Consider the following 26456-nt stretch of genomic DNA (forward strand, 5'->3'; position numbering starts at 1 on the left):
AATATCAGTTGTCTATTTGATGATTAAATGGTACCTTTTATTTCAAAGATATAGAAATATCAGTTGTCTATTTGATGATTAAATGGTACCTTTTATTTATATTTCAAAGTAAACAAAACCTGTCTTCTTATATAATGCCATATGTTTCTCAATGAATGACTTGCTGTGTGAATTGAATAGTGAAAGTGTAAATTTTACATTTTGTCAAATCTCTGATACATTTAAATTGTTTTCCTTTTGGAGTCAGGATCAACCCTAGGAAAAATAGTGCCTTCACTGCTCCCAAGACGGTTTATTGTCAGCTACCATTTTTACCCACCAGCAATACGATTTGAGGGGAGGAGAAGTCCAGGTAAAAATTGAACTTTCAAAATAGCTGGAGATATGAAAGAAGAGTAGGGTGTGTAACAGAGAAGGAGGAAAGAGAAGTAATGGGTAAACTTTCTATAGCCATCAATCCAACAAATGATAGTTTACACGGAATTAGGGGAAACAGACAATAGTCTACCAATGGAAAAAGGGTAAGACAGATATCACCTTCCTTTTAAAGTCAAGTAGTACACTTTGTGCCAACATAGTAAGACTATCCACAAAAGATTTAGAGTGGAAAATTGGTGATAGGCATGAAAAATTGAAACTAGAGTACTGGAGCAGTACTGAGTATAGGGAGATGGGGAGTTAGTACAATTTGTCTGGATATGAGGACAAGGTCAGGCAAATTTAAATTCCAGTACAGAATCTTTGAAAGTAGCCATTAATAGAAGAATCAAGTCTTCAGATAATGAGTTATAATTGTATGGCGAGCCAACGCAAGTAAGGAAGGTGGTGTTTTCAAAGAGAACCATCTGCAAAAATTGGAAGCACCTTTCAAGAAGGGATTAATGGCTACTTGAGCTATTGAAAACATTAAAAGGTGAATGTTTTGACTGAAAAGTAACCATGACCCTGGAGCCTCTTTTATAAGGTACTAATTCCATTCATGAGGGCTCACCTTCATGGTCTAAGCACCTCCCAAATCCTCCATCTTATAATACCATTACTTTTGGGGGTTAGGATTTCAACATATGAATTTTGGGGGGACACAGCATATAGACCACAGCAACATTCCTCTAGATAGGATCTTACAGAAGCAGTTCGTAGACTGAATATGGCCCCCAGATGTGTTTTGTTTGCCTTACCCCTTATTTTTAGAAATTAAACCTACTATTGAAAATCAGAATATCTCACATTCATCATCCAGATGGTCAGCTTCTCTTAAAAAATTAGATCTGGAAACCTAGCTCAAGTTCTAACAAGGCAACAGTGAAATACAGTTTCCTTTTGTGGAAAGAATATAATTTCATTACTTTACCATGGTTTCCAACACAGTCTATCTCTCCCCAACATTAAGCATGGTGTCAGTTCTCAATTTTTATCATGCTTACACCATGGGTTTTCTTTGTAACAATATAGAAATATTTTTCTGTGCCCACATCTCTATCTAGAATGGAAAGTCCCATCAGTGTAAAAATAGACATTGTATTTCATGTGCTACAAGAAAACAGAGAATACCTATATTTTTGTTGAAATGTAAAAATTTTCTACCTAATTCTTATGAAAACCTTTAACCCCTTTGCTACTTTTCCATTATTTTTCTAGCTTCTGTGGACATTTAAGTCTACGCCTTGTGCTGTACTCTCAACAATCCAAAATTTAAAAAAAACAATCTTACTTAAAGCTCACCACACAGACTCCTTAAGTAATTCGGTGTCCTTGAGTCAGGTACTCTGAGTATTGCACTAAAGAGGCACTAGCAGTAAATCATCCAGGTGTCTAAGACTGTGAGTTTGGACAGTATTGTTTAAACATCTGAAACCTAAACAACCTGCATAAGTTGTTGAGAAAAAAGGACTTTCTGTATGAATGAAGATCGGGTACTGGATTGTGATCTCTCCACTTAAGCACATAATGTAGCTGACTATTCTGTTCTTTGGCATTTCCTTAAGTGAAAAAATGCATTTTATTGTTTTGAATTTTTTGCATGTCAACATTTCTGAAATCATTTTATCTGACAATCAATGTATATATTTGATGTGGCAATGTTTTCTTTTTAAATTTCTAAATAATTGTTATTAAATTGATAACCAACTAAGCAAACAGGAAATTAAATAATACTCATTGTCTTAATATATACACTTAAAGATCCTAAATAGTAAGAAAAAAATGCTAAAGAATTCAGGCATAGCAGCAGCTAGAGAAAGGAAACAGTTTTGGAAAGGTAACCTTTCAGATCGCTTCAAATCAGTCATGTAGATGGTTACCTACTTCTGAGTGAGGCTGTCCTGAGTGTGTTGTCATTTGCCATATTTTTAACTCCAAACTATTTTGTCTTCCCTAATATACTGCAAGAGTTTGAATTACCTTCTTTGTGTAGCCAAATTACATTTGAACTACATGAAGAGATTCAGATACTCACATAAGTAAAACCTGGGCAGAGAATCAATTTGTTGCCAAAGTCTTTAGTCATTTATCTATTTTGTCTGTATATGTATATGCATATATTTTTATATATAAACATATATGTGGATGCAACTTCAAATATAAATGATATTTGAATTCTCTGATGGCTTCATACTTAGTTCATATAGTTGAAACTTTGGTTTTCCACTTAAGAAATTATATAGAATATACACTTCATACCTGCCTTGTGCTGGATCTCTTGCCTCTTAAGTTCCTATGATTTGGCAGGGGTGGAGAGATAATTATTGAAGTACATATAGAGTCTGTTAAATTAGGGTGAAATTAGGTTGAATTAAGATCATGTTCATGAACTCTGATAGAAATGGTCAGGAGCAGGATGAAAGGCCTTATTTTGTGCTTGAAGATTTAAATGTAATCCTATGGAAAATATATCAAAGACAATTTGAAGTCTATAACTAAACCACCTTAGTCACCATTGGTAGGAATAGGATTCTGTCCTTGGGTCTGCTCTAAGACCAGTTAACATAAAAGATCACATACACACAAAAATGGGGAAATGGGGCATTTCTTTTTTAAGTTCACGAAGTTATACCCTTTATGGAAAAGAAAACTGAAGCAAGCAGCTATATATATCTATATGTCTATATGTATATGTTTCCATTTAACAGATGTGATATATGAAAACTGTGATGTATACACCCCCATTTCCTTGTCATCTCTGGTATGGTGCTATAGTTGGACACCTATCTTGATTTAACTCTATCAGAATTTATTCACTCCGCAAACATTTATTGAGAACTTTTATATGGAAGATACTCCATAGGTGCTAGTAATTCAAATGTGAAGAAAAGACTCCCTATTATTAATGTTTTTGATTAAGTGGGAAAAAATCAGAGGACAGGCCTTCTTAATAAAGTTTAGAATATGCAATTACAGAACTAAAAGCCCTTTTGTTCTCCTCTGTTGGACACTGTATTCCATTGTCACCTATTCCTACTCTCATTAAACCTCTTATAAGCCATTTCCCCTTAGACTACAATAGTTATCATTATCCTTATTTATACATAAGGAAAATGAAGCAAGGGAATTTTGCAACCTGCCCAAGATCACATAGTTAATGAAGTTGCAGAGCTGAGACTAGAATTTCCTGGATCCTGCACCCAGGATCTTACTGTTCATGTGGTTATTTGCAGTCTCAGAAGTAGTTTAAAAACAGACAATAGATGAATATATGACAGTCATGATTAAAGAAATCAGTAAGTTTACTTAATAAATGATGGGATTTTTAGGTCTTTTGTAATTCACTCTTCTCAACAACTTATGACCTGTAGTTAGAATTTCTGATCTCTCCTGGGCTCTCTTGATTTTTATTCCCTAATGCTTCCAAAAGTCTGAGAAGGGCATAAACAAAAGCAATTCATCATGTTTGGCCAGCAGAGATCCGTATTTCCCTGGGGCAAAGCAATGAACCTTTGAGTTTCAAACTGCTTGGGATATTGACTCCAAGCATTCAGATTTCAAACATAAAACTAAAAGAAACTAGTAGTTCTGGAAAATGCATTCTCAGCCTTAATTCTATCCGTACTTTCTCAGCAAGAAACAGTGGTACCATAACACATACAGGAACAGTTCATCTCTCTCTCCTCTCTTGGGACTAGGAAAACACAGTAGGAATGAATGACCAATTAAAGCAGTATAATCTTTATGTGGAAGGAAGAGGAGACTGTGTATTTAGTAAAGGCCATTTTTAATGTGGCTCTGGAAGCTGTGCCAGATCTTTAATGGATACCTTGGCTGCATGAAAACAGCAGGAAACTATATTGCACTTCATATGCTACCATTTAGGTGGCCCCCTGCTACTGGTTCTGCTGACAAGCAAGTTGTACACGTAGAAGGAAGGGCAATTTTTCAGGGAGCTCCGACTTCTGCTGGCATAGCATTCTTTTTAAAGCTTTTTCTACTCACTGAAAGAAAAAAAAAGCCTCTGATTGAGCAAGGGCTGAGGCCCTGCTAAGAGAATATTTAGCTTCCTATGTAAGTAACTCACCTGCCTTCCAAGAAGTTTTCCTGTGTTTGATTTGCAGGCAGCTCAAGTGACTGAGAAATTAAAGGCCGGATTGGTTTTAAGGGTCAAAAGAAGGAGGAAATCTCTGAGAGGCCCAGTTGGAAGGCATATTTTACTGTAATTTGCTGCCATGTACACTCATCAGTGTGGTCTGAGTTGTCTTCTAGGCATCTGAACACATCAAAAACCTTTCTTCATACTTTTTCCTTTGTTTCTCTCTGCTGAATTTTGAATAATTTCCTCGTAGTTATCTTCTTGTTCACTAATTCTCTCTTTAGTTGTGACTAACTGCCATTAAACCCATTCATTGGGTTTTAAATTTTATTTATATTTTTAGAAATTCTTTTTGGTTCCTTTTCAAATCTTCTTAGTCATTCTATATAGTTTCTTGTTCACAGTATATATTTTAAGATTAAAAAAATATTCAAATGTCATAAATATGTTTATCAGGGAGACTATCTCTGATAATTCCATCATCCGAAGTACTCTTGAATCAGTTTCTTCTATTATTTCTTCTGGTGCTTGCCTGTGATGCCTTGTTTCTTTTGTGTTTTGTACTGTTTATGAGCCGCTCATTTTCCTTAGACTTTTAATTGTGAAAATCCTCTGAGATCTGGGGTAGAGGTGTGTTCTTCCAGAAAGGATTTACATTTACTTCTGTGAGTCTAGGCTCTCTTAACTATATTCTCAGTTTGTGGGCTTTCAGACGACTATGTGAAATTGGGCTGTAACCCTGTGAGAAGCCAGTTTGTGGTTCTAAAATCTTACCCACCATTTTTAACCAGTGCTCTCTAGGCAGTTTCAAGGTTTGACAGAGTTAGTTTTCTTGTAGTTTTCTGCAGAGTGGGTTATTTCTGGCCTACCCTTTCCCTGAAGATATAACCCTTTAGGATCTCAGTTGTAAGAAGACAGATTTCTGCCTTGGACAGGTTTGGGCTTTGGATACTAGTTTCCATACACAATGAAACCATGAAAACTGAAGTTCCAATTCACATTTTGGGGAAAAGATGTCAGAATAAATGCTGTCCAACCTCCTGTGCTTATTTGACTGGCTTCCTCCATCACTAAACCTCTGCTTTGAGATGGATATAATTCTGTGTATCCTGCCACATTACTGCAAATATATATCTTAATTAAAAACACTCTACGAAAGAGATTTTGACTCAACACACAGCTATTTTTATAATTTCCTTTTCTTTGGCTGAGGTGGAATGCCTTGTTATTCTTTTCTTCATATAATACCAGCTTTGTTACCTCCACTTCTGGAGATGAAAATATATTAAAGTTTCATCAGAAAATGCATAGACTGCATGTTTAGGCACTTACCTGAATGCAGAGACATGAATTGACTTGTCATCTAATTCCTGGCAAATATATGGCTGAGATAATGGCTTTCTTGAGAAAGAGAAGAAGATTGATTGTCTTCAATGGCCCTAACAACCACTCACTTCTCTAGATTATCTGTGCTCTATTACTCTCAGCTTAGAACATTAGACAGCAGTATATCTAGACTAGATTATCTTAATTGCTATAGGAAAATTTTCACTGAATTCTGATTGAATAGTACCCCAGTTTTTATGGAGCAATACTGTAACTAATGGTTATATATAAAAATTAAAGTATTGTACTTATAAATAAAATCCAAAATCCCCTTGAGGCTTGCAAAGTTCTGCATTACTGGTTTCTACCAACATTTCCTAACTTTCATGTGCTGGTTTCCCTCCAGTTCACAATTCTCCAGTCACACTGAGCTTCTTTCAGTTTCTACCTCAGGGCCTTTATGTGTGTTGAGCCTTCTTAGACTTTCCTTCCTTCTCTTCTACTGGAACATTTCTAGTCATTGTCTGGTCTCACCATAAATGTCTTTTGCTCAGAGAGGTCTTTCCTGCCCACTGATTATAAAATAACTTTAAAGTTGTTAATACTTGGCATTTTATAGAATTTATCCCATACTGCAGTTGTATCTGATTGTGGTTGTTTAATGACTTTCTTTCCCAGTGACCTGTGTAAGCTTCTAGAGGCCAGAGAATGTGTCTGGTTTTTTACTGGTATTTCAATAAATACTCAAATTTACAAATAACAGCATAGCATAAAATCTTCTCAACTTCATCTGCTCTAAAATGAAGATAATAATTAACTTTCACATTTTCTAATGAAAGTTAAAAGAAATTGTTGGCATAAGAAGTAGATCCTAAAATAGACATACAAATACTCACTATATGCCATGCCACAAACTCCACCACCAACAGCAACAAATTCATATGTGTGCTTCAATAAAATTCCAAATGAGTCATGTCATAGACCTAGTTTTTGTTTTGTTTTGTTTTGTTTTTAAGTAATTGAAACAATCAATGAGAAAATATAAAGGTCTCTCTGAGAACAATTTGAGCTCATAACAGAAGGATGAGTTAGAATTGGCTACATGAAGTAAGAGGAGAAAACTCATCAAACACAGTGGAGAGAAGGAATAGGAGTTCCAAAAACTGAAAGAAGTCCACATGTAACTGGAATGCAGGCAGTGAATAGAAGATTTGTGTGAGATGTTGCTGACTAAATGGTCAAGGATCATATAAGCCTTATAGGTCATTGTTATGGACAGAATGTTTGTGTCTCCCTAAAATCCATATGTGGAAGCCCTAACCCCCCATGTGACTGTTTTTGGAGATGGGGCCTGTGGGGTTGTCAAGGTTAAGTCAGGTCATAAGGGTGGGGCCCTAATGTAATAAGGCTGGTGTCCTTATAAGAAGAGAAAGAAGATAGCAGAGCTTGTTATGTCTCTGCCATGTGAGGACACATAAGGAAGTAGATGTCTATAAGTCAGGAAGAGAGCCCTCACCAGAAAACAAACCCTGCTGAGCCTTGGTCTTAGAATATCCAGCCTCCAGAACTGTAAGAAAATAAAATTCTGTTGTTTAAGTCGTGCAATCCATGGTATTTTTTCATGGCAGCCTAAGCAGACTGGGTTAGTCATAACAAAGATGTAAGTCTTTATCTTAAAAGTAATAAGAAACTATTGAGTGGTACTGTGTCCTGACCTAAAACAATTTGGCCTTTCACCATTGTCAGGTTCTTTTGGTAAATACTTGTATTCACTAATAGTTTGAGTAGGTTGTTCACATGGGTGGTATTATTATGAAAGAAATTCTTCAATTTGATACTATCAGATATATGGAATTGAATAGAAAGAATCCATGAGAACAGAAATTCAGGCAGTATCCTTAGACACTTTGGCATACTTCTTACATTAAAACAAGGCCGATGATATTCTTTTTAAATGCAGGAGCAGCCAACCAGATTGTTTAATTACATAGTAGAATTCTGCATAAAGTAGATAAACTCAGGGCCAATAGAACTCTAGAACTAAAGGGCTGTTCCCAGTTTATCAGGCTACTATGCTTGCGAGATTTTCGTTCTTCATTAATGTAAGAGTATTAGCCCTAATATAACATTTCTAGTGAACCATGTATCTTGAATACAACTCATATTATTAGTGAAAAATTGTTTCTAATATTCTTCATGCAAATTAAACCCTCTGATATATATTTTTATGGTTATATGTCAGATGCATATGTAACCATTCCTGAAGTGTGCATTTCTGATTAGTGTACTTCAAATGCTAACTAACAACCCCTAAACTGTAAATGAGGTTAATTTATTCACATGTATATCATACTATTTGTATTTAAATATTTTAGAAGCAAATCATCTGAGAGCATAACAAAGATTTGTCAGTGTGGATGTGATACAGTCATGTTTCTGCTTTTAGATCCCTGGTGAAGGAGGGTTCAACATATATAAACCACTAAATGTGATGTGGACATTAACAGAATGAAAGATAAAAATCATATGATCATCTCAGTAGATGCAGAAAAAGCACTTGACAAAATTCAAAATCATTTCATGATAAAAACTCTCAAAAAATTGGGTATAGGGGCTTCCCTGGTGGCACAGTGGTTGAGAGTCCACCTGCTGATGCAGGGGACATGGGTTCGTGCCCCGGTTGGGGAAGATCCCACCTGCCATGGAGCGGCTGGGCCCGTGAGCCATGGCCGCTGAGCTTGTGCGTCTGGAGCCTGTGCTCCGCAACGGGAGACACCACAACAGTGAGAGGCCCGCATACCACACACACACACAAAAAAAATGGGTATAGAAAGAATGTACCTCAACATAATAAAGGCCATATATGACAAACCCACTGCTTAACATCATGGTGAAAAGCTGAAAGTTTTTTCTCTGTGATCAGGAACAGTGCAGGGGTGCACACTCTTGCCGTTTTTATTCAACATAGTATTGGAAGTCCTAGCCAGAGCAATCAGGCAAGAAAAATAAATAAGCAAATAAAAGGCATGCAAGTTGGAAAGGAAGAAGTAAAAGTATCTCTGTTTCCATATGACATGATACTTCACATAGAAAATCCTATAGAATCCACCAAAAAAAAATTCAGTAAAGTTGCAGGATGTAAAATCAACATGCAAAAATCAGTTGCATTTCTATACATTAATAATGAACTATCTGAAAAAGAAATAAAACAATCACATTTACAATATCATTAAAAACAATAAAATACCTAGGAATGAATTTAACCAAGGAGATGAAAGACCAGTACACTGAAAACTATGGCATCGATGAAAGAAATTGAGGAAGACACAAATAAATGGAAAGACATCACATGTTTATGGATTGGAAGAACTTATATTGTAAAAATGTCCATACTACCAAAGAGATCTATATAGTCTATGCAATCCTTACCAAATACCAGTGGCATTTTTAAAAGAAATAGAAAAATAATCTTAACATTCTTATGGAACCATAAGGACCATAATTAGCCAAAGCAATCTTGACAAAGAAGAACAAAACTGGAAGCATTACAATTACTTATTTCAAACTATATTACAAAGCTATAGTAATCAAAACAGTATGTACTGGCATTAAAAACAGACACATAGACCAATGGAACAGAGTAGAGAGGCCAGAAATAAATCCACATGTATGTGGTCATCTAATTTTGACAAGGGCACCAAAAACCCACATTGGGGAAATGATAGTCTCTTCAATAAATGGTATTGGGAAAACTGGATATCCACACACTAAAGAATTAAACTAGACCCCTATCTTGCACCACTCATAAAATTTAACTTCAAAAGGATTATAGACTTAAATGTAAAACCTGAAATCATAAAACACCTATAAGAAAACATATGGAAGAAGCTCCTAGTTCTTGGTCTTGGCAATGTGTTTTTAAATTTTGACACCAAACCACAGGCAGCAAAAACAAAAATAAACAAGTAGAACTACATCAAAGTGAAAAGATTCTGCACAGCAAAAGAAACAACCAACAAAATGAAAAGGCCACCTATGGAATGGGAGAAAATATTTGCAAACCATATTTCTGATAAGGGGTTAATATACAAAATATATAAAGAATGTTTACAACTCAATAGCAAACAAACAAACAAATAATCCAATTAGAAAATGGGCAAAGGACCTGAATAGACATTTCTCCAAAGGAGATGTGCAGATGGTCAATAGGTACATGAAAAGGTGTTCAACATCACTAATCATCAGGAAAATGGAAATCAAAACCACAATGAAATAGCACCTCACACCAGTTAGGATGGCTACTATCAAAAAGACAAACAGATACCAAGTGTTGTAGAAGATATGGAGAAAAGGGAATACTTGTGCACTGTTGGTGGGAATATAAATTGGGGTAGCCATTATGGAAAACATATGGATGTTCCTCAAAAAAATAAAAATAAAACTAACACATGATCCAGTAATCCCATTTCTGGGTACATATCCAAAGGAAACAAAATTAGTATCTCAAAGAGATATCTACTCCCCCACATTTATTGCAGCATTATTCACAATAGCCAAGATATGGAAACAACCTGTGTCTGTTGACAAATTAATAACTAAATAAAATGTGGCATGTATATCTATACTATATCTATGTGTGTATGTATGTATGTATCTATCTATGAGTAATGGAATATTATTCAGCCATAACAAAGAATGAAATCTTGCCATTTGGGACAACATGGATAAACCTAGGGGGCATTATGCTGAGTGAAATAAATCAGACAAAGAAAGACAAATTCTCTGTGATCTCACTTATAAGTGGAATTAAAAAAAAAACCCACAAAAAACAACTGATCTCGTAGAAACAGAGTAGATTGGTGGTTGTCAGGGACAGGGGGTGGGGGAGATGAGGAGATGGGTGTTAAAGGGTGCAAATTTCCAGTTACAAGTTCTGAAACTCTAATTGATAGCTTGTTATACGTATTAACAATACTGTACTGTAAACTTGAAATTTACTAAGAAAGTAGATCTTAAATGCCCTCATCTCTCTCTCTCTCTCTCTCTCTCTCTCTCACACACACACACACACACACACACACACACACACACACACGATAACTATGTGAGGTGATGGATTAGCAAACTTTATTGTTGTACTCATTTCACAAAGTATACATACATCAGATCACCACATTATACACCTTAAATTTACATGATGTCATATGTCAGTTATACCTCAATAAAGCTAGGGTGGAAACAAAAATGCAAAATCCCAAGCAAACAGAAAGAGATCACTTATGAGCAGTTGGGAGAATAGACGGGGGATGGCAGAGGTGTTGTGGGAATGCCATTTAAGGAAATCATGTGAAGAAAAGTTGAGCTATGATAGATACACTTTGGATAGAAAGAAATTAATGGATTTGAGATGTCTTTAGGATGAAAATTTCTTTGAGAATATAAACAAAATTGATAAACCACTAGCCAGATGCATCAAGAAAAAAAGAAAGAAGACTCAAATCAATAGAATTGGAAATGAAAAAGGAGAAGTAAAAACTGACACTGCAGAAATGCAGAGGATCATGAGAGATTACTGCGAGCAACTATATGCCAGTAAAATGGACAGCCTGGAAGAAATGGACAAATTCTTAGAAAAGCACAACCTTCCGAGACTGAACCAGGAAGAAATAGAAAATATAAACAAACCAATTACAAGCACTGAAATTGAAACCATGATAAAAAATCTTCCAACAAACAAAAGCCCAGGACCAGATGGCTTCACAGGTGAATTCTATTAAACATTTAGAGAAGAGCTAACACCTCTCCTTCTCAAACACTTCCAAAATGGGAGGAACACTCCCAAACTTATTCTATGAGGCCACCATCACCCTGATACCAAAACCAGACAAAGATGTCACACAAAAAAGAAAACTACAGGCCAATATCACTGATAAACATAGATGCAAAAATCCTCAACAAAATACTAGCAAACAGAATCCAACAGCACATTAAAAGGATCAAAAAACCCCATGATCAAATGGGGTTTATCCCAGGAATGCAGGGATTCCTCAATATATGCAAATCAATCAGTGTGATACACCATATTAACAAATTGAAGGAGAAAAACCATATGATCATCTCAATAGGTGCAGAAAAAGCATTTGACAAAATTCAACACCCATTTATGACAAAAACCCTCCAGAAAGTAGGCATAGAGGGAACTTACCTCAACATAATAAAGGCCGTATATGACAAACCCACAGCCAACATCATTCTCAATGGTGAAAAACTGAAACCATTTCCACTAAGGTCAGGAACAAGACAAGGTTGCCCACTCTCACCACTGTTATTCAACATAGTTTGGGAAGTTTCAGCCAGAGCAATCAGACAAGTAAAAGAAATAAAAGGAATCCAAGTCAGAAAAGAAGAAGTAAACCTGTCACTGTTTGCAGATGACATGATACTATACATAGAGAATCCTAAAGATGCTACCAGAAAGCTAATAGAGCTCATCGATGAATTTGGTAAAGTAGCAGGACACAAAATTAATACACAGAAATCTCTTGCATTCCTATACTCTAATGATGAAAAATCTGAAAGAGAAATTAAGGAAACACTCCCATTTACCATTGCAACAAAAAGAATAAAATACCTTGGAATAAACCTACCTAAGTAGACAAAAGACCTGTATGCAGAAAACTATAAGACATGGATGAAAAAAATTAAAGATGATACAAACAGATGAAGAGATATACTATGTTCTTGGACTGGAAGAATCAACATTGTGAAAATGACCATACTACCCAAAGCAATCTACAGATTCAATGCAATCCCTATCAAACTACCACTGGCATTTTTCACAGAACTAGAACAAAAAATTTCACAATTTGTATGGAAACACAAAAGACCCCGAATAGCCAAAGCAATCTTGAGAAAGAAAAACGGAGCTGGAGGAATCAGGCTCCTGGACTCCAGACTATACTACAAAGCTACAGTAATCAAGACAGTATGGTACTGGCACAAAACCAAATATAGATCTTTGGAACAGGATAGAAAGCCCAGAGCTAAACCCATGCACATATGGTCCCTTTATTTTTGATTAAGAAGGCAAGAGTATACAATGGAGAAAAGACAGCCTCTTCAATAAGTGGTGCTGGGAAAACTGGACAGCTACATATAAAAGAATGAAATTAGAACACTCCCTAACACCATACACAAAAATAAACTCAAAATGGATTAAAGACCTAAATGTAAGGCCAGACACTACAAAACTCTTAGAGGAAAGCATAGGCAGAACACTGTATGATATAAATCACAGGAAGATTCTTTTTGACCCACCTCCAAGAGAAATGGAAATAAAAACAAAAATAAACAAAGGGGACCTAATGAAACTCAAAAACTTTTGCACAGCAAAGGAAACCATAAACAAGACGAAAAGACAACCCTCAGAATGGGAGAAAATATTTTCAAATGAAGCAACTGACAAAGGATTAGTCTCCAAAATTTATAAGCAGCTCATGCAGCTCAATATCAAAAAAACAAACCAATCCAAGAATGGGCAGCAGACCTAAATAGGCATTTCTCCAAAGTAGATAATACAGATTGCCAACAAACACATGAAAGGATGCTCAACATCACTAATCATTAGAGAAATGCAAATCAAAACTACAATGAGGTATCACCTCATACCTGTCAGAATTGCCATCATCAAAAAGTCTACAAACAATAAATGCTGCGGAGGGTGTAGATAAAAGGGAGCCCTCTTGCACTGTTGGTGGGAATGTCAATTGATACAGCCACTATGGAGAACAGTATGGAGGTTCCTTAAAAAATTAAAAATAGAACTACCATATGACCCAGCCATCCCACTACTGGTCATATACCCAGAGAAAACCATAATTCAAAAGGAGTCATGTACCACATTGTTCGTTGCAGCTCTATTTACAATAGCCAGGACATTGAAGCAACCTAAGTGTCCATCGACAGATGAATAGGTAAAGAAGATGTGGCACATATATACAATGGAATAGTTCTCAGCCATAAAAAGAAAAGAAATTGAGTTATTTGTAATGAGGTGGATGGACCTAGAGACTGTCATACAGAGTGAAGTCAGAAAGAGAAAAACAAATACCATATGCTAACACATATATATGGAATTTAAAAAAAAAAGGTTCTGAATAACCTAGGGGCAGGACAGGAATAAAGACGCAGACGTAGAGAATGGACTTGAGGACACGGGGAGAGGGAAGGGTAAGCTGGGACGAAGTGCAGGAGTGGCATGGACTTACATACAGTACCAAATATAAAATAGATAGCTAGTGGGAAGCAGCTGCATAGCCCAGGGAGATCGGAAGCAGCTGCATAGCCCAGGGAGATCAGCTCGGTGCTTTGTATCCACCTAGAGGGGTGGGGTAGGGAGGGTGGGAGGGAGACGCAAGAGGGAGGAGATATGGGGATATATGTATATGTATAGCTGATTCGCTTTGTTATACAGCAGACAGTAACACACCATTGTAAAGCAATTATACTCCAATTAAGATGTTAAAAATAAAATAAAAAGTAAAGTAAATAAATAAAAGAAGCCAATGGATATATTAAATGTTTCAAGGGAGTTGAAAGTATCACGAAGGATTTCTGAGTTTAACTTTCTCAACTACATGTGTGGAAGTGATGTGTAGTGGTTTGGGGAACATTGGTAAAGACCAAGTTTGAGAGTAGAAGGGCATGTTTGTACACTTATGCCTATTGATTTTTTAGACATCAAATTATCTTTGAATTATTTTGGAATTTGAATTATCTTGGGAGAGATGTTAAGAAGGCAGTTTAATGTATTGCCCTGGATCTAAGAAGAGGGTTCATATGTGGAGACGTAATTTGGGAGTCACCTAATTGCCCTTTGATGATAACGTTTATTAGGGTGCCTAGGAATACCGAGAGAGAGAGAGAGAGAGAGCATATAAAGTGAAAATAAAACCTATGTCCTAGCCTTGAAGAACTCCTTTACTAAGGACCTGTTACAGAAAGATGAGTTTGTAACGAAGAAATAGCCACAGAAATAGAAATAGAAAGAAAACTAAGGGAATATTGTAGAAGCTAATTGAAGAGAAGGTATCCAGAGGAAGAGTGCGTCATTGGTATTATTATAGTGGAAAATTCAAGAAAAGTGACCTAATGTGTCCATTTTAGGGACAGAGGGGCCATTATTTCTCTTTGTAATATCTATTTATGTTGAATGATGAGGTGGAAACTGGATGGGGTGCAAGAAGAAAAAATGGAAACTCAGGAATTTTCCAGGGTTCATTAATTATTGTTTGAAACTAGATCCCATTTTCCATGGAATAGTGTCCTTCTACACATTCTCACGTTGTGTACAGTTCACATAATATAACTTGCTCTTTTGGCTTAAGGTATTTTTGTTGTTGTTGTTCTGGAACTATTTTCTCCAGTTAAATAAATGAATGTTTTATGTAGGGAATCCCCAGAATCATCTAGCTGCTGGGTGTATGCTGTATCAATATTTTTGGACTTTCTCAATATTTTGGCAAATACCATTTGTAGGTTCTTACATAATATGTGACATTGGTTATAAGGCATACTTAAAGGAAACATTTTCACAATTTAGCTTAAATCCAGTCCTGGAGGGAGCATGTGCTTCTGAAGCATGGCTATGATTTATTTTCCCAGTATTAATTCCAAGATTTTCTTAGTTATTCTCTCTGGCTCTTTAATATAAATTATAAAGTTATAGGTGAAACTGCAAAATCATGAACTATGAAGTAAAAGCAGGAAATTGCTTCACTTTGGATATTATTAATTCAAAACACAATTAGATTCTAACAATCTTAACTCATTATTTTGTGTCTACCCAGTCTTATAAATTGTCTACATTTGTTCTCAAAGAAGTCTCTCAGGCTTATCTGCTATTATTTCTTAGTAAAGTTAACAACACATTTTATGATGATTATAATATGATGTTCAATCTACAATTCTATTAATGTGATAAAATACATTATCTATATAAGAGGCCCACAGATCCACCATCAGCTATCGTTCTAAGCTGCATAAATTGTATGTGTAATCAAAATTATGGCCTATTTGCATGTAAATCTCACTTCTCCCTTAACAAATGTTCAAATGGTTAAATTATGCCAATTTAGTTTAAGCATACCCTTTTAGTCTATGAAGTTTTAGACTCCATTAGATTAAAGAAACTGAAAGTAACCTCTTTGAAACCAGAATTCTAATTGGAAATCTTAAGACTTCAAAACAAGAATCTGTTCTGAATTTCTGTTGTATGTGTTTAGATGGGTAACCTCCTTCAGGCTTGCTTTCTTCTTTAGCCTTTTTCCCTCAGGAATTTAAAAGAAAAACTAAAATGAAATATCAGTTCAGTAAAGCAGGCACCCTGCCCCAAGGTTTGGCAAAGTGCATGCTGTCTCACTGTTTCCTCTGAGGATCTACAAAGAAAAAAATCAGTTTACTAAAGTCAGCCCCTCTGGCCAGTCTTTCTCACTTCCAAATAATGAATTCTAAATGGAAAAGAAAACAAAAAGTAGAATGCCAACATCTTGTTAAGAGTTTTCAAGAAGTTTCCAAAATTTTATGAAAGCGAAAAGAAAAAAAATAAATTATACTGAAAGACAGAACTGGCCTGGTAAAAACAACTTGCAAAGTGATCACAGTTAGTACTTCAGGGCTGTGAAGTGCTCTTCTCATCTAGTGGAATTTCTCTGCAAATGCTCCATAAGTTGCCCACGTGATGGCAATAACAAAAGCCTTACTCATAAAGATTTTATTTACAGATATATTTTGAACAGAGTTTAGGAGGGCAGAGACAGTCCAAGTAGGAAATTTAAAAATCTGGAGTTTTCGGAAACAACAGGGAAAGTATTATTTTGCAGCACTAAATATTCCAATCCAATGTGGATTTGATCAGAATTAACTTCTGGAGTAGACCCCTACTAGCCTAATTTCTGCTTAGCAACTGAAAACAATTTCCATGAAAAATAGAAACACTTGGAAAATGTGTCTTTCAAAATTAAAATGTCTTTGATACCTAAAAGTTAAATATTTTATTTTTTTCTTTACTTTATATGACTATATCAGTGACATACTTAAAGACAAGAATGGCTTGTAAATTTTCATTTGAAGGTTTAAATGAAAGTTTCAAATTATGCAATGAGGGGTCACTGATGCAACTCTACTGGCCACTGAAGAATCATACAATCTTTCTGTTCATAGTGTTTAATGAATAAAGGTAGATGTGGAGAGGAGAAAAACATCTGCACAAATACTAAAACTGCAAAAGTTAGACTCACATGACGAAGGCAGGAGTTAATTGCTGTGGGTATTGTTATGATACCCTAGGCTTACCACACACTCTGTACTCCCTGAGTCATATGTTACAATTTCCCACAAGTAAGTGATTTAGTTTGTGAAATGCCTCCTGGAACTATTAAACAATTTAAAATGAGTACAATGGTGTAACAGCCTTGAAAACACAGAGACATCTTTTGGTATTCCCCAAAGTGTGTTCTGGAAAACACTAATATGGAGATATGCTCCAGAGAGAAAAAAGCATGGCATGCTCAGCTAAGTTTGGAAAGCATCACATGGTATTCTCTCAGAGAATTGCTGTATGCATTAACACCATAGAGGTTTGTGAAATACTTCAGTATAAAAGAATTTTATGCGGGGCTTCCCTGGTGGCGCAGTGGTTGAGAGTTCGCCTGCCGATTCAGGGGACACGGGTTCGTGCCCCGGTCCGGGAGGATCCCACATGCCGCGCAGCGGCTGGGCCCGTGAGCCATGGCTGCTGAGCCTGCGCGTCCAGAGCCTGTGCTCCGCAACGGGAGAGGCCACAACAGTGAGAGGCCCGCGAACCGCAAAAAAAAAAAAAGAATTTGACTTTGTTACCTGCATATTTCTCAAACTTACATGACACAGAAGCCCTTTTTATAAATAATACCCACTAGCATCCAACAGAACTACTGAAATAGGCATGTGTTTGGGGAAATACTGATAGAAGGTTACTTCACGATTTGGAATCAGTGTCAAGCCAGTTAAGCTAAAAGACAAATTATGTATTCCAGTCACTGGAATGGAATATTCTTTTTTTAAAGTTAATAAAATAAATTCTCACATTCCAGTTTGTATGTCAAGTTCTGAGAGTTCCAGTGGCCCGAGGTGGATCCTCAGAGGCTCTCACCTTTGTGTGCGTGTGCAAAAGAATTGTGGTCTGGCTCTGCAAAACAAAGGATCAGATGCAGAAATATAATGACTGCAGAAATAAGGGACTGGCACATTTTAAGATCTTGACTGGGTGAACTGTACAAGTGCTTACTATTACTCACTAACATCTGCATTATTCCCCTGCAAACTCTTCCCCACCCCAGAGTAATGTCTAAGCTGCAAATTTGACCCCATAACTCACGTTCCTAATGTCTTTCAATGGCTCCATATCATTTCTGGATAAAATTTTCAAAGTTTCTAGAATTTATTATAACCACAGTCTCTTTCTTTTCCAAGATTAAGTTGGAGAAATGCTATGCATTTATCCAGATGTTTTGATTTGCCAGATCCACTGAAATAGACTCTTCTAGCTGGACATGACTATATCACACCCTACAAGCCATGGAATGTAGTTAATATAAAATCTTTTGGGAGTAAGCACAGCAGCCTACTTTCTAACACTTAATACGTTGCTTGAAATAACAAGGTTTTGTTATTCAGTGCTTGTAGTTTCCAATATTTGAAATGGCCTGAAATGTAAAAATAACATGGGCTCTAAGGAAATTTGCTGGGCCTACTAAAGTTTAATAGAGAACAAAATAAAGTTTAATAGAGAACAGTGATGCCTCTGATGTGCATGCAGTGTGGCATGGAGAAAAGCTCCCAATGTCTCTGTTATTGTTTTGTTCTCTTACACATAGCTGTCAGAAAGGGAAAAAATGAGTATAGTTGAGAGCACTTTGTGACTAAAAAAATATAATGGGGTTCATGAATGAACCACATTAATGTAATTAGGTTCATAAAAGGAATTGCCTGAATGAACACTGTGGTTATTCCCAGGATGGACATTATTGAATACCTTCAGCATTCTATATAGGATAGAAACAGTCTGTTCATGGTGTCCATGGGAAGAAGCACCTGAGGGAGAGTACATACCTTATATCCCTTCACTCTTCAAGCAACATTTGCCATTTGTGGACGTCGACTCGCGAGTTGTCCACTCTGTCATTTCTCCTTCCTGGCATAGTAATCCACCACTGTAATCTGCCTGTTTATTTGTTGAGGTAACATCCGTTATGTCACTTTTTAGGCTTAATAAAGTGACATAATCTACAACCCAATCAAATGGCTGTACCATCCATTGATTCAGTGACTCAGGAGATGATACCATCACATCTGAAACAGAACCATTTTTCAGCATTTCCACCATCAGCACTTCTTGTGCAGCGTTCCCAGATTTCCTGTTACAAAAAGGCTGAAGGCTTAAGTAATCCTGATGGGAGACACTTAATCCCTCCTTGAGCAACCTACTTTTCTGAGAAATACATAAACGAATGGAAGACACTGCAGGTTAGGTGCATTTCATTTCAAGAAGATTGCCTTTTTACTGTTTCTTGTTTTCTGTTGATGTTCTGAAGCTGTCAAAGAAGAGTAGAAATAAAAGGTGGAAATAAAGGTGTTACAGTTGAGTAATGGAGTCTAGGAGCCTTAGCTTTGAAAGTGTATCATTCGTTATACAGCAGAACACCAGTGTTACTAGTGCTTTTAATGTTTTTAAATGCCGCCAAATGTTTCTGTTGACTAACTTATTCCCAGGGGGTCCCTATAACTCTTTCAGGTTACTCGGGTACTGCTTTCTAAATTACCATGATGGTGAATTCAATTACTACTCTACTCTTTCAGTGGCCTAAAAGAATAAATGGTCTTCCTAAAATATTTTTCTCTTTGAAAGGTCTAGAGTATTAGAGCTGGATAGGACCTTAGAGGTTATCTGATTCAATGTTCCATAAACTTGTCTGATGACAAGACTCTCCTGAGAACTTGTTTAAAAAAATATAGATTCTCAGGCTACTCCCCTGGATACTCTGTTACAATACGTTTGACATGGAGCCCAGGAATCTACATTTTGTAACAAAGAGTCCAAATAACTCTTAGGATCAGGCAGGTTTGGGAAAAGCGAAATTAGTTCCACTTTTTAATTTTATGGATGAGGAAGCAGATGCCTAGATAAAGTGATTCATCTAAGTTATACTGCACAAAAAATTTGAAAAATTGAGATTAGTTCAGGAAAAAAATATATTGTTGGGCAACCTTCATGCATCCCATAGTAGGGAATGTATTTTCTTAGAATGTAAGCCTTCTGTATTGAATAGAACAATGCCATTTAGAAGATTGTGGGAGAAGTGATGAGACACTTTACTCTGTATATGACAGTGGAATTCTCTGTACACAACAGGGAATGATTTTACTCCACAAGTGACATTTGGCAATGTCTGGAGATAGATTTTTGGTGTCACAACTAAAGAGAAAGAAGTACTACTGGTATGTAGTGTATAGAGGAAAGGATGCTACTAAACGCCCTGCAATGCACAGGACATCCACCCACAACAAAGAATTACTTGGACCACAATATCAATAGTGTCCAGGTTGGGAAACCTCGGTATTGATTGCTTCTTGAGCATTATCTCCCTGTGAGATACTTAACGGTACTATCTGGACACATTTGAGAAGTAGGACACAGTTTCCAATTTTCTTCCTGAAATTAGATAGAAAGCCTTATATCATAGCTAAGCAGGTCATTTATTGATCCATGTTAGGCTATACTTAGACTGGATGAAATTTTTTTATTTCCCCCCTTAGGACCATACAGTAAATCTTTTTAGGATTCCTCCTCTTTTTTCTACTCACATATCTAGACCTGTCATTCCTAGCACACCTCAATTATGTCTCCTTTGACCTTTCTGCATTCTGTATCTAAATCACCCAAACTCTAATTCCCTGGGATCAGCTAAAAGCTACAGTGTCAATGTCTGCTGATTTTTAACAGAAATTGAGACAGAGTTTTGGTCATGATTTTTTTTTTTTTTTTTTTTCAGTACGCGGGCCTCTCACTGTTGTGGCCTCCCCCGCTGCGGAGCACAGGCTCCGGACACGCAGGCTCAGTGGCCATGGCTCACGGGCCCAGCCGCTCTGCGGTACGTGGGATCCTCCCGGACCGGGGCACGAACCCGTGTCCCCTGCATCGTCAGGCCTACTCTCAACCACTGCGCCAGCCCGGTCATAATCTTAATGCAGAGGCTAAGTGAATAGAATACATAAGTTACTTAGAGTAACTTATTTTCCAAATCAGTATGATTTTCTTTTCCTAATATTTCTCAATTCTGTCTCCTCTCTGTCTGTTATCAGTACTTAATTCAGATCCTCATCATCTTTTTAATAAACCATTGAAATAAACACTTAACTAACCTCTTAACTTTTCTGTCACTTTTGCTATTTTCTTACCATTTCTCCACCTAACCTATCTTGTAAAGTGCCTTTTCCTCCAGATTTTTTCCCACCTCAGCCTTTTCCTGATTAAACCAATCAGTAGTTTCTCCTCACCTATGAGAATGTTTCTCAAATGTGGATTACATATGGCATCTTTGTTTTTTTGAATTTTATTTTATTTATTTTTTTATACAGCAGGTTCTTACTAGTTATTCATTTTATATACATCAGTGTATACATGTCAATCCCAATCGCCCAGTTCATCCCACCACCACCCCCCGGCTTTCCCCTCTTGGTGTCCATACATTTGTTCTCTACATCTGTGTCTCTGTTTCTGCCCTGCAAACCGGTTCATCTGTACTACTTTTCTAGGTTCCACATATATGCATTAATATATGATATTTGTTTTTCTCTTTCTGACTTCACTCTGTATGACAGTCTCTAGATCCATCCACGTCTCTACAAATGATTCAATTTCGTTCCTTTTTATGGCTGAGTAATATTCCATTGTATATATGTGCCACATCTTCTTTATCTATTCATCTGTTAATGGGAATTTAGGTTGCTTCCATGTCCTGGCAATTGTAAATAGTGCTGCAATGAACATTGGGGTGCATGTGTCTTTTTGAATTATGGTTTTCTCTGAGTATACATATGGCATCATTTTAAAGAGGAAACAAATTATTTCATCTCAACTTGTATCATCTTAAATTATTTGGTTATAAAATCACTTATATATGTGTAAACATAAAATCAAATTCATCCTCTTTATGCTTAAAGCTTAACACAACTATGAAACCAAAACAAATTTTCAAATTAAAAATGAATCAAACTATTCAACAAAGAATAGTTGAATATTATTTTCTTGTATTTCTTTATATTATCATGAAGGGAAGAACCACAGAATTAAGAATTCTCTTTGTTAACTCACATAAAAGGCTTTGAGCTTGAGCACGGTTTTCTCAACAACAGGAAACACTGACTTACAGAATTGAATCCAGATGCCACAGCAAGGCATATGAAGTCCTCAGTGTCCGCTGCTGTCCTTTTCTCATCCCTCCAGGCTCATCTGTGGGCACTTGCTGCTTCAGCACTTATTACTTAGTGTTACTGAGCTCATCAGGCTGCCCTGCCCCCATACTATTTCAGCTGTCTGTGCTTTTGCTTGTGCTACTTGGTCTACGTTTTTTTTCCCACCAGTTTTGTGTTTTATGTTTCTTAATCATCCTTCAAGATCTAACCTAGGTGTCATTTCCTCTAAAACCATTCCTAGAACCCCAGGTTGAAATGTACCTCTCCTCTGTGGATTAAGGGCACCCTGTGCTCTTCTGTAGCCTTGTCTCCTCCCTTATAACAGTGCTCTGTCCATCCCCTCCCTCTACCATGAGCTACCATAAGAGTAGGGGTGGTACCAATAGCACCCAGACCAGGCCCCGCCACGCCAGTAGTCACTCCATAAATATAATATATAGTAAACTGAAGTGAAACATTTTCAACTAAAGACCCATCTCTGGTAACCACATTGCTTTTTGTTTCTTTGTGTGTTTGTTTCCAATGCTTGGAATTTAATATACTTTAAGAAAACATGACATAGTTGAAAAATGCACTGGATTTAGAATCATAGGACTTGAGTTCACATCTTGTCCTGTCATTTGTTCTTGTGTGTAAAATGGAGATAATCACCATATCACATTCTTTTTGCAGATGTGCAAAATTCTGGCATGATGTTTGGCAAACAAGCATATATAATAAATATTAGTTTCCTTTCTGCATTATGCTTTACTTCTTTTTATGGCCTTTAGTGATTTAAAATTATTATTGTTACCAGTGAAGCTTCAAATCTGTATACCTCCCTTTCGCCATTAGATTGAGGTCCGGTATTAATTATTTTTCCTGAACTGAGCTTCAGCATTGCTGTATAAAGTAGATGAGACGATCATTCTTTCCTTTTCATCCTCATAGGATACTTCACTCTCTTTAACTATTTATATTTATTCAGAACATATTTCTTTTCTTTTATTGCCACAGGCATGAGAGAACCTCTGCTTTGTTCTTATTACTTAGAGAAATCTGTCTTCTTCCTTCTCTTTATAGGCTGTTTTCATCAGAAAGCATCTCTTTGAGAAGCATTTTCTTTACATGCATTATATTATTGAATTTACCTTTTTATGCTTTCATATGGTTATTAGAATCTATAGCTTCAGTTCTTTGGGTAATAGGCTTAAGGCTCCTAGATAACACAAAATTTATTGTAGAAGTAAGTCATGTGGAGTTCAGCAAGATGGAAAATTTCTCTAATCAGTGAGTTCCTAGCTCTTAAATGTGTTTTATAAACAAAAATAGATCAAAGATACTACAGAAGGCATTCCTAATAAAAAAATTCTTAATAATGGCTACATTGGTACAAGCAAATTCAGACTAGATGGCAAAGAAAATGTTCACAGATATGGGAATAGCCAGAGGATGAACTAATCTACAAAGGGATGCGATCATTGTCACTAGAGACAAAGTATTTGAGCTTCAACTTAACATTGAAAGGATAGGAATAATGAAACCAATTTGTCATAAAGCAGCAGGCATGAGTTGATGATCCACAAGAGATCCCTATTATCACAAATTATTCTCTGGTTCTGTGCCTTCCTAAAGACTGAAAGCTATGTGTGGCACAAGTGCTTTTGTATTGGATTAAGGCTGCACCTGTCATACTCTGATCCATTTCACTTTCAACCAACTCTCTGAATTCAATTCAAATTAAACCTGTAGTGCTTTTTGGTGAAGAGATTCATGACTAACAGGAAAAAACTTTGAATGTTTGGAACCTTAGAGGAAATGCATTTGGTTCTGTTTTAGCCCTGTTTGTCACAATCACGAAAAGTACCACTTTACCATCTGGTAGGAAATAAAAGAGAACCTTAGGATCTTGTTTTCTAAGTTGGGAATAAAATCATTTGAGTTAGCAAATCTCAGTGAGTAGTTATAAGTTTACAAGTACTGACCTCAGGCCCTTTTGTATCCATGTTGCCTGCATTTGGGCCACAGTTAACATATGTTATTGCTAGAGACTGAGCACTGTTTGACAGCTTGCACTGAGAAGAGACATTGACAGAAAGAACTCCTCCATGTGTTTCTGCTTCTATATCTCTTGTTCAGTATAATTATCTGTTTTAAAAAAAGAATTATTAGGGCTATTATGGACATGTACATCTGATTTCATGATTTTTTTGGCTTGTTCTCAGTTGGTTTTAACTTCTTATGAGGATACCAACATTCATTTATATTTCAGAGTAGCTCAAAAATGTTCTTTCTTTGCTTTTGTGTCAGCTATTGTGTATGCAGAATTACATCTTTTGATCTTGAAATTTTGCAGACTATTGGAGGAGAATGTAAAGATAATTCCTCAAGAGAATGACAAGACAAGCCACAGGCTGAAAGAAAATATTTGCAAAAGACATATATGATAAAGGACTGTAATTAGGTTCATTGATTGTAACAAATATAACAAATGTGCTACTCTGGTACAGAATGGAGAAGGCATGCATGTATGGTGTCAGGAATTATATGGAGACTGTGCTTTCCATTCAGTTTTGTTGTGAACCTAAAACTACTCTAAAAAATTTGTTTTTAAAAATGATAAAGCGAATGCATCATGTCACATGGTGTGAAAGAAGGGTTATAAAAGTGTAGAAGCTCAGAGAAGAGTTGGCTTATTCAGCCTAGGGAGGTTTCGAAAAGACTTCACAGAAACGGTGGATTTTAGACTGGGATTTAAAAGGCAAGTAGAATTTTATCTGTAGGAAAGTGCAAGGCAAGAAGTACCGGTAGAAATGAGAAATGGGGAGGAGGTTAAAAGGAATGGAGAAAAGGAGCAAAAAGAAGAGGAGGAGGTATGGCATACCCTGTGAATGCCTTGTAATTCTGACTGAAAGCAGAGTTTATAGTAGACATAGGCAGGTCATTGGACTAGTGGGGCGTGTTGTAATTCTAGCCTTTTTATCAGCTGGACATTGTTGTCTCAGTCTGCCATTGAATTTTCCTTTTTTGTGCTTTCATATGGTTATTAGAATCTATAGCTTCAGTTCTTTGGGTAATAGGCTTAAGGCTCCTAGATAACACAAAATTTATTGTAGAAGTAAGTCATGTGGAGTTCAGCAAGATGGAAAATTTCTCTAATCAGTGGGTTAACTAACTGCGCAAGTTCACATAGCTAATCAGTGACAGAGCTAAGACTCAACTCCAGACATCATGATATCAAAACTTACCTGCCTGGCCACACTGCAAGACATGGTGTGGGTGAAACCTTCAAGGTGGGAAGAACTAAATGTAGATCAGATGTCATCGCCTATCTTTTGTTTTTGCAGGTTTCTTTGCAAGGAAATAGACCAGCAGCTTCAATCAACTGCAGTTCTGTCATACCTCCATGATGTTTCCCTTGGTCAGAAATGCACTAAGTAGTCTCAGGATTCGAAGCATTCAGCAAATTAGGGCAAGACAGAGCCCCTCAAAGCACTCACCAGATTTTCATGACAAATATGGTGATATTCTACTAGCCGGCGGAACCACTTTCTGTGTTGTTGTATGGGTGTTTACAGCCACACAGGTTGGAATAGAATGGAACCCCTCCCCTGTTGGCAGAGCCACCCCAAAAGAGTGGAATGATGAGTAAACATCACAGTTACTGTAACACAGAATTGTCTCAAAGTCAGCTTGTCATTTAAATACTCTGCTGTGCATTGAAATATAGCATAATCGAAGAAATAAAATGCATTTGAAAACATTAAAAAGTCGTTGAAAATAGTCATTATAGTGCCTGAAAGCAACGCAGTAGCAGTGGGAATAGATTACAGGGGATTATGAATAATAAATATTTGAAAGTAGAATTAATGAAGCATGTATTTTTCTGGCTTAATGATTTATGCTAGGTATCTTTCAGTGGACATACACACATAGGTACTTAACAAAGTAATTGTTTGGCAAATCCTATTGAATCTTTCTTAAAAACATATTCATAATTGACCATTTTTCACATCCTTTATCTTTCCTTCCCTGATCTGAACCACCATACTTTCGCTATGATTATTATAAAAACTCTCTAGCCAGTCTCCTTTCCTTTACACTTGATGACCATCAAGCCTGC

The 26456-nt window shown here is 36.5% G+C and overlaps 1 protein-coding gene across 1 annotated transcript in view; it reads left to right on the plus strand.

Moving 5' to 3' along the window:
* Positions 1-26056, plus strand: part of LOC132484573 (cytochrome c oxidase subunit 7B2, mitochondrial) — a 163514-nt gene extending 137458 nt beyond the window's left edge. Inside the window, exon 3 of the mRNA XM_060091272.1 lies at positions 25681-26056. Within this exon, the coding sequence (XP_059947255.1) occupies positions 25740-25985 (246 nt within the window). The 5' untranslated portion in view covers positions 25681-25739 and the 3' untranslated portion in view covers positions 25986-26056. The remainder of the gene's footprint in view (positions 1-25680) is intronic.
* The last annotated feature ends 400 nt before the right edge of the window (positions 26057-26456 follow it).

The sequence above is a fragment of the Mesoplodon densirostris genome, chromosome 1, assembly GCF_025265405.1.
Source record: "Mesoplodon densirostris isolate mMesDen1 chromosome 1, mMesDen1 primary haplotype, whole genome shotgun sequence".
Lineage (NCBI taxonomy): Eukaryota > Metazoa > Chordata > Mammalia > Artiodactyla > Ziphiidae > Mesoplodon > Mesoplodon densirostris.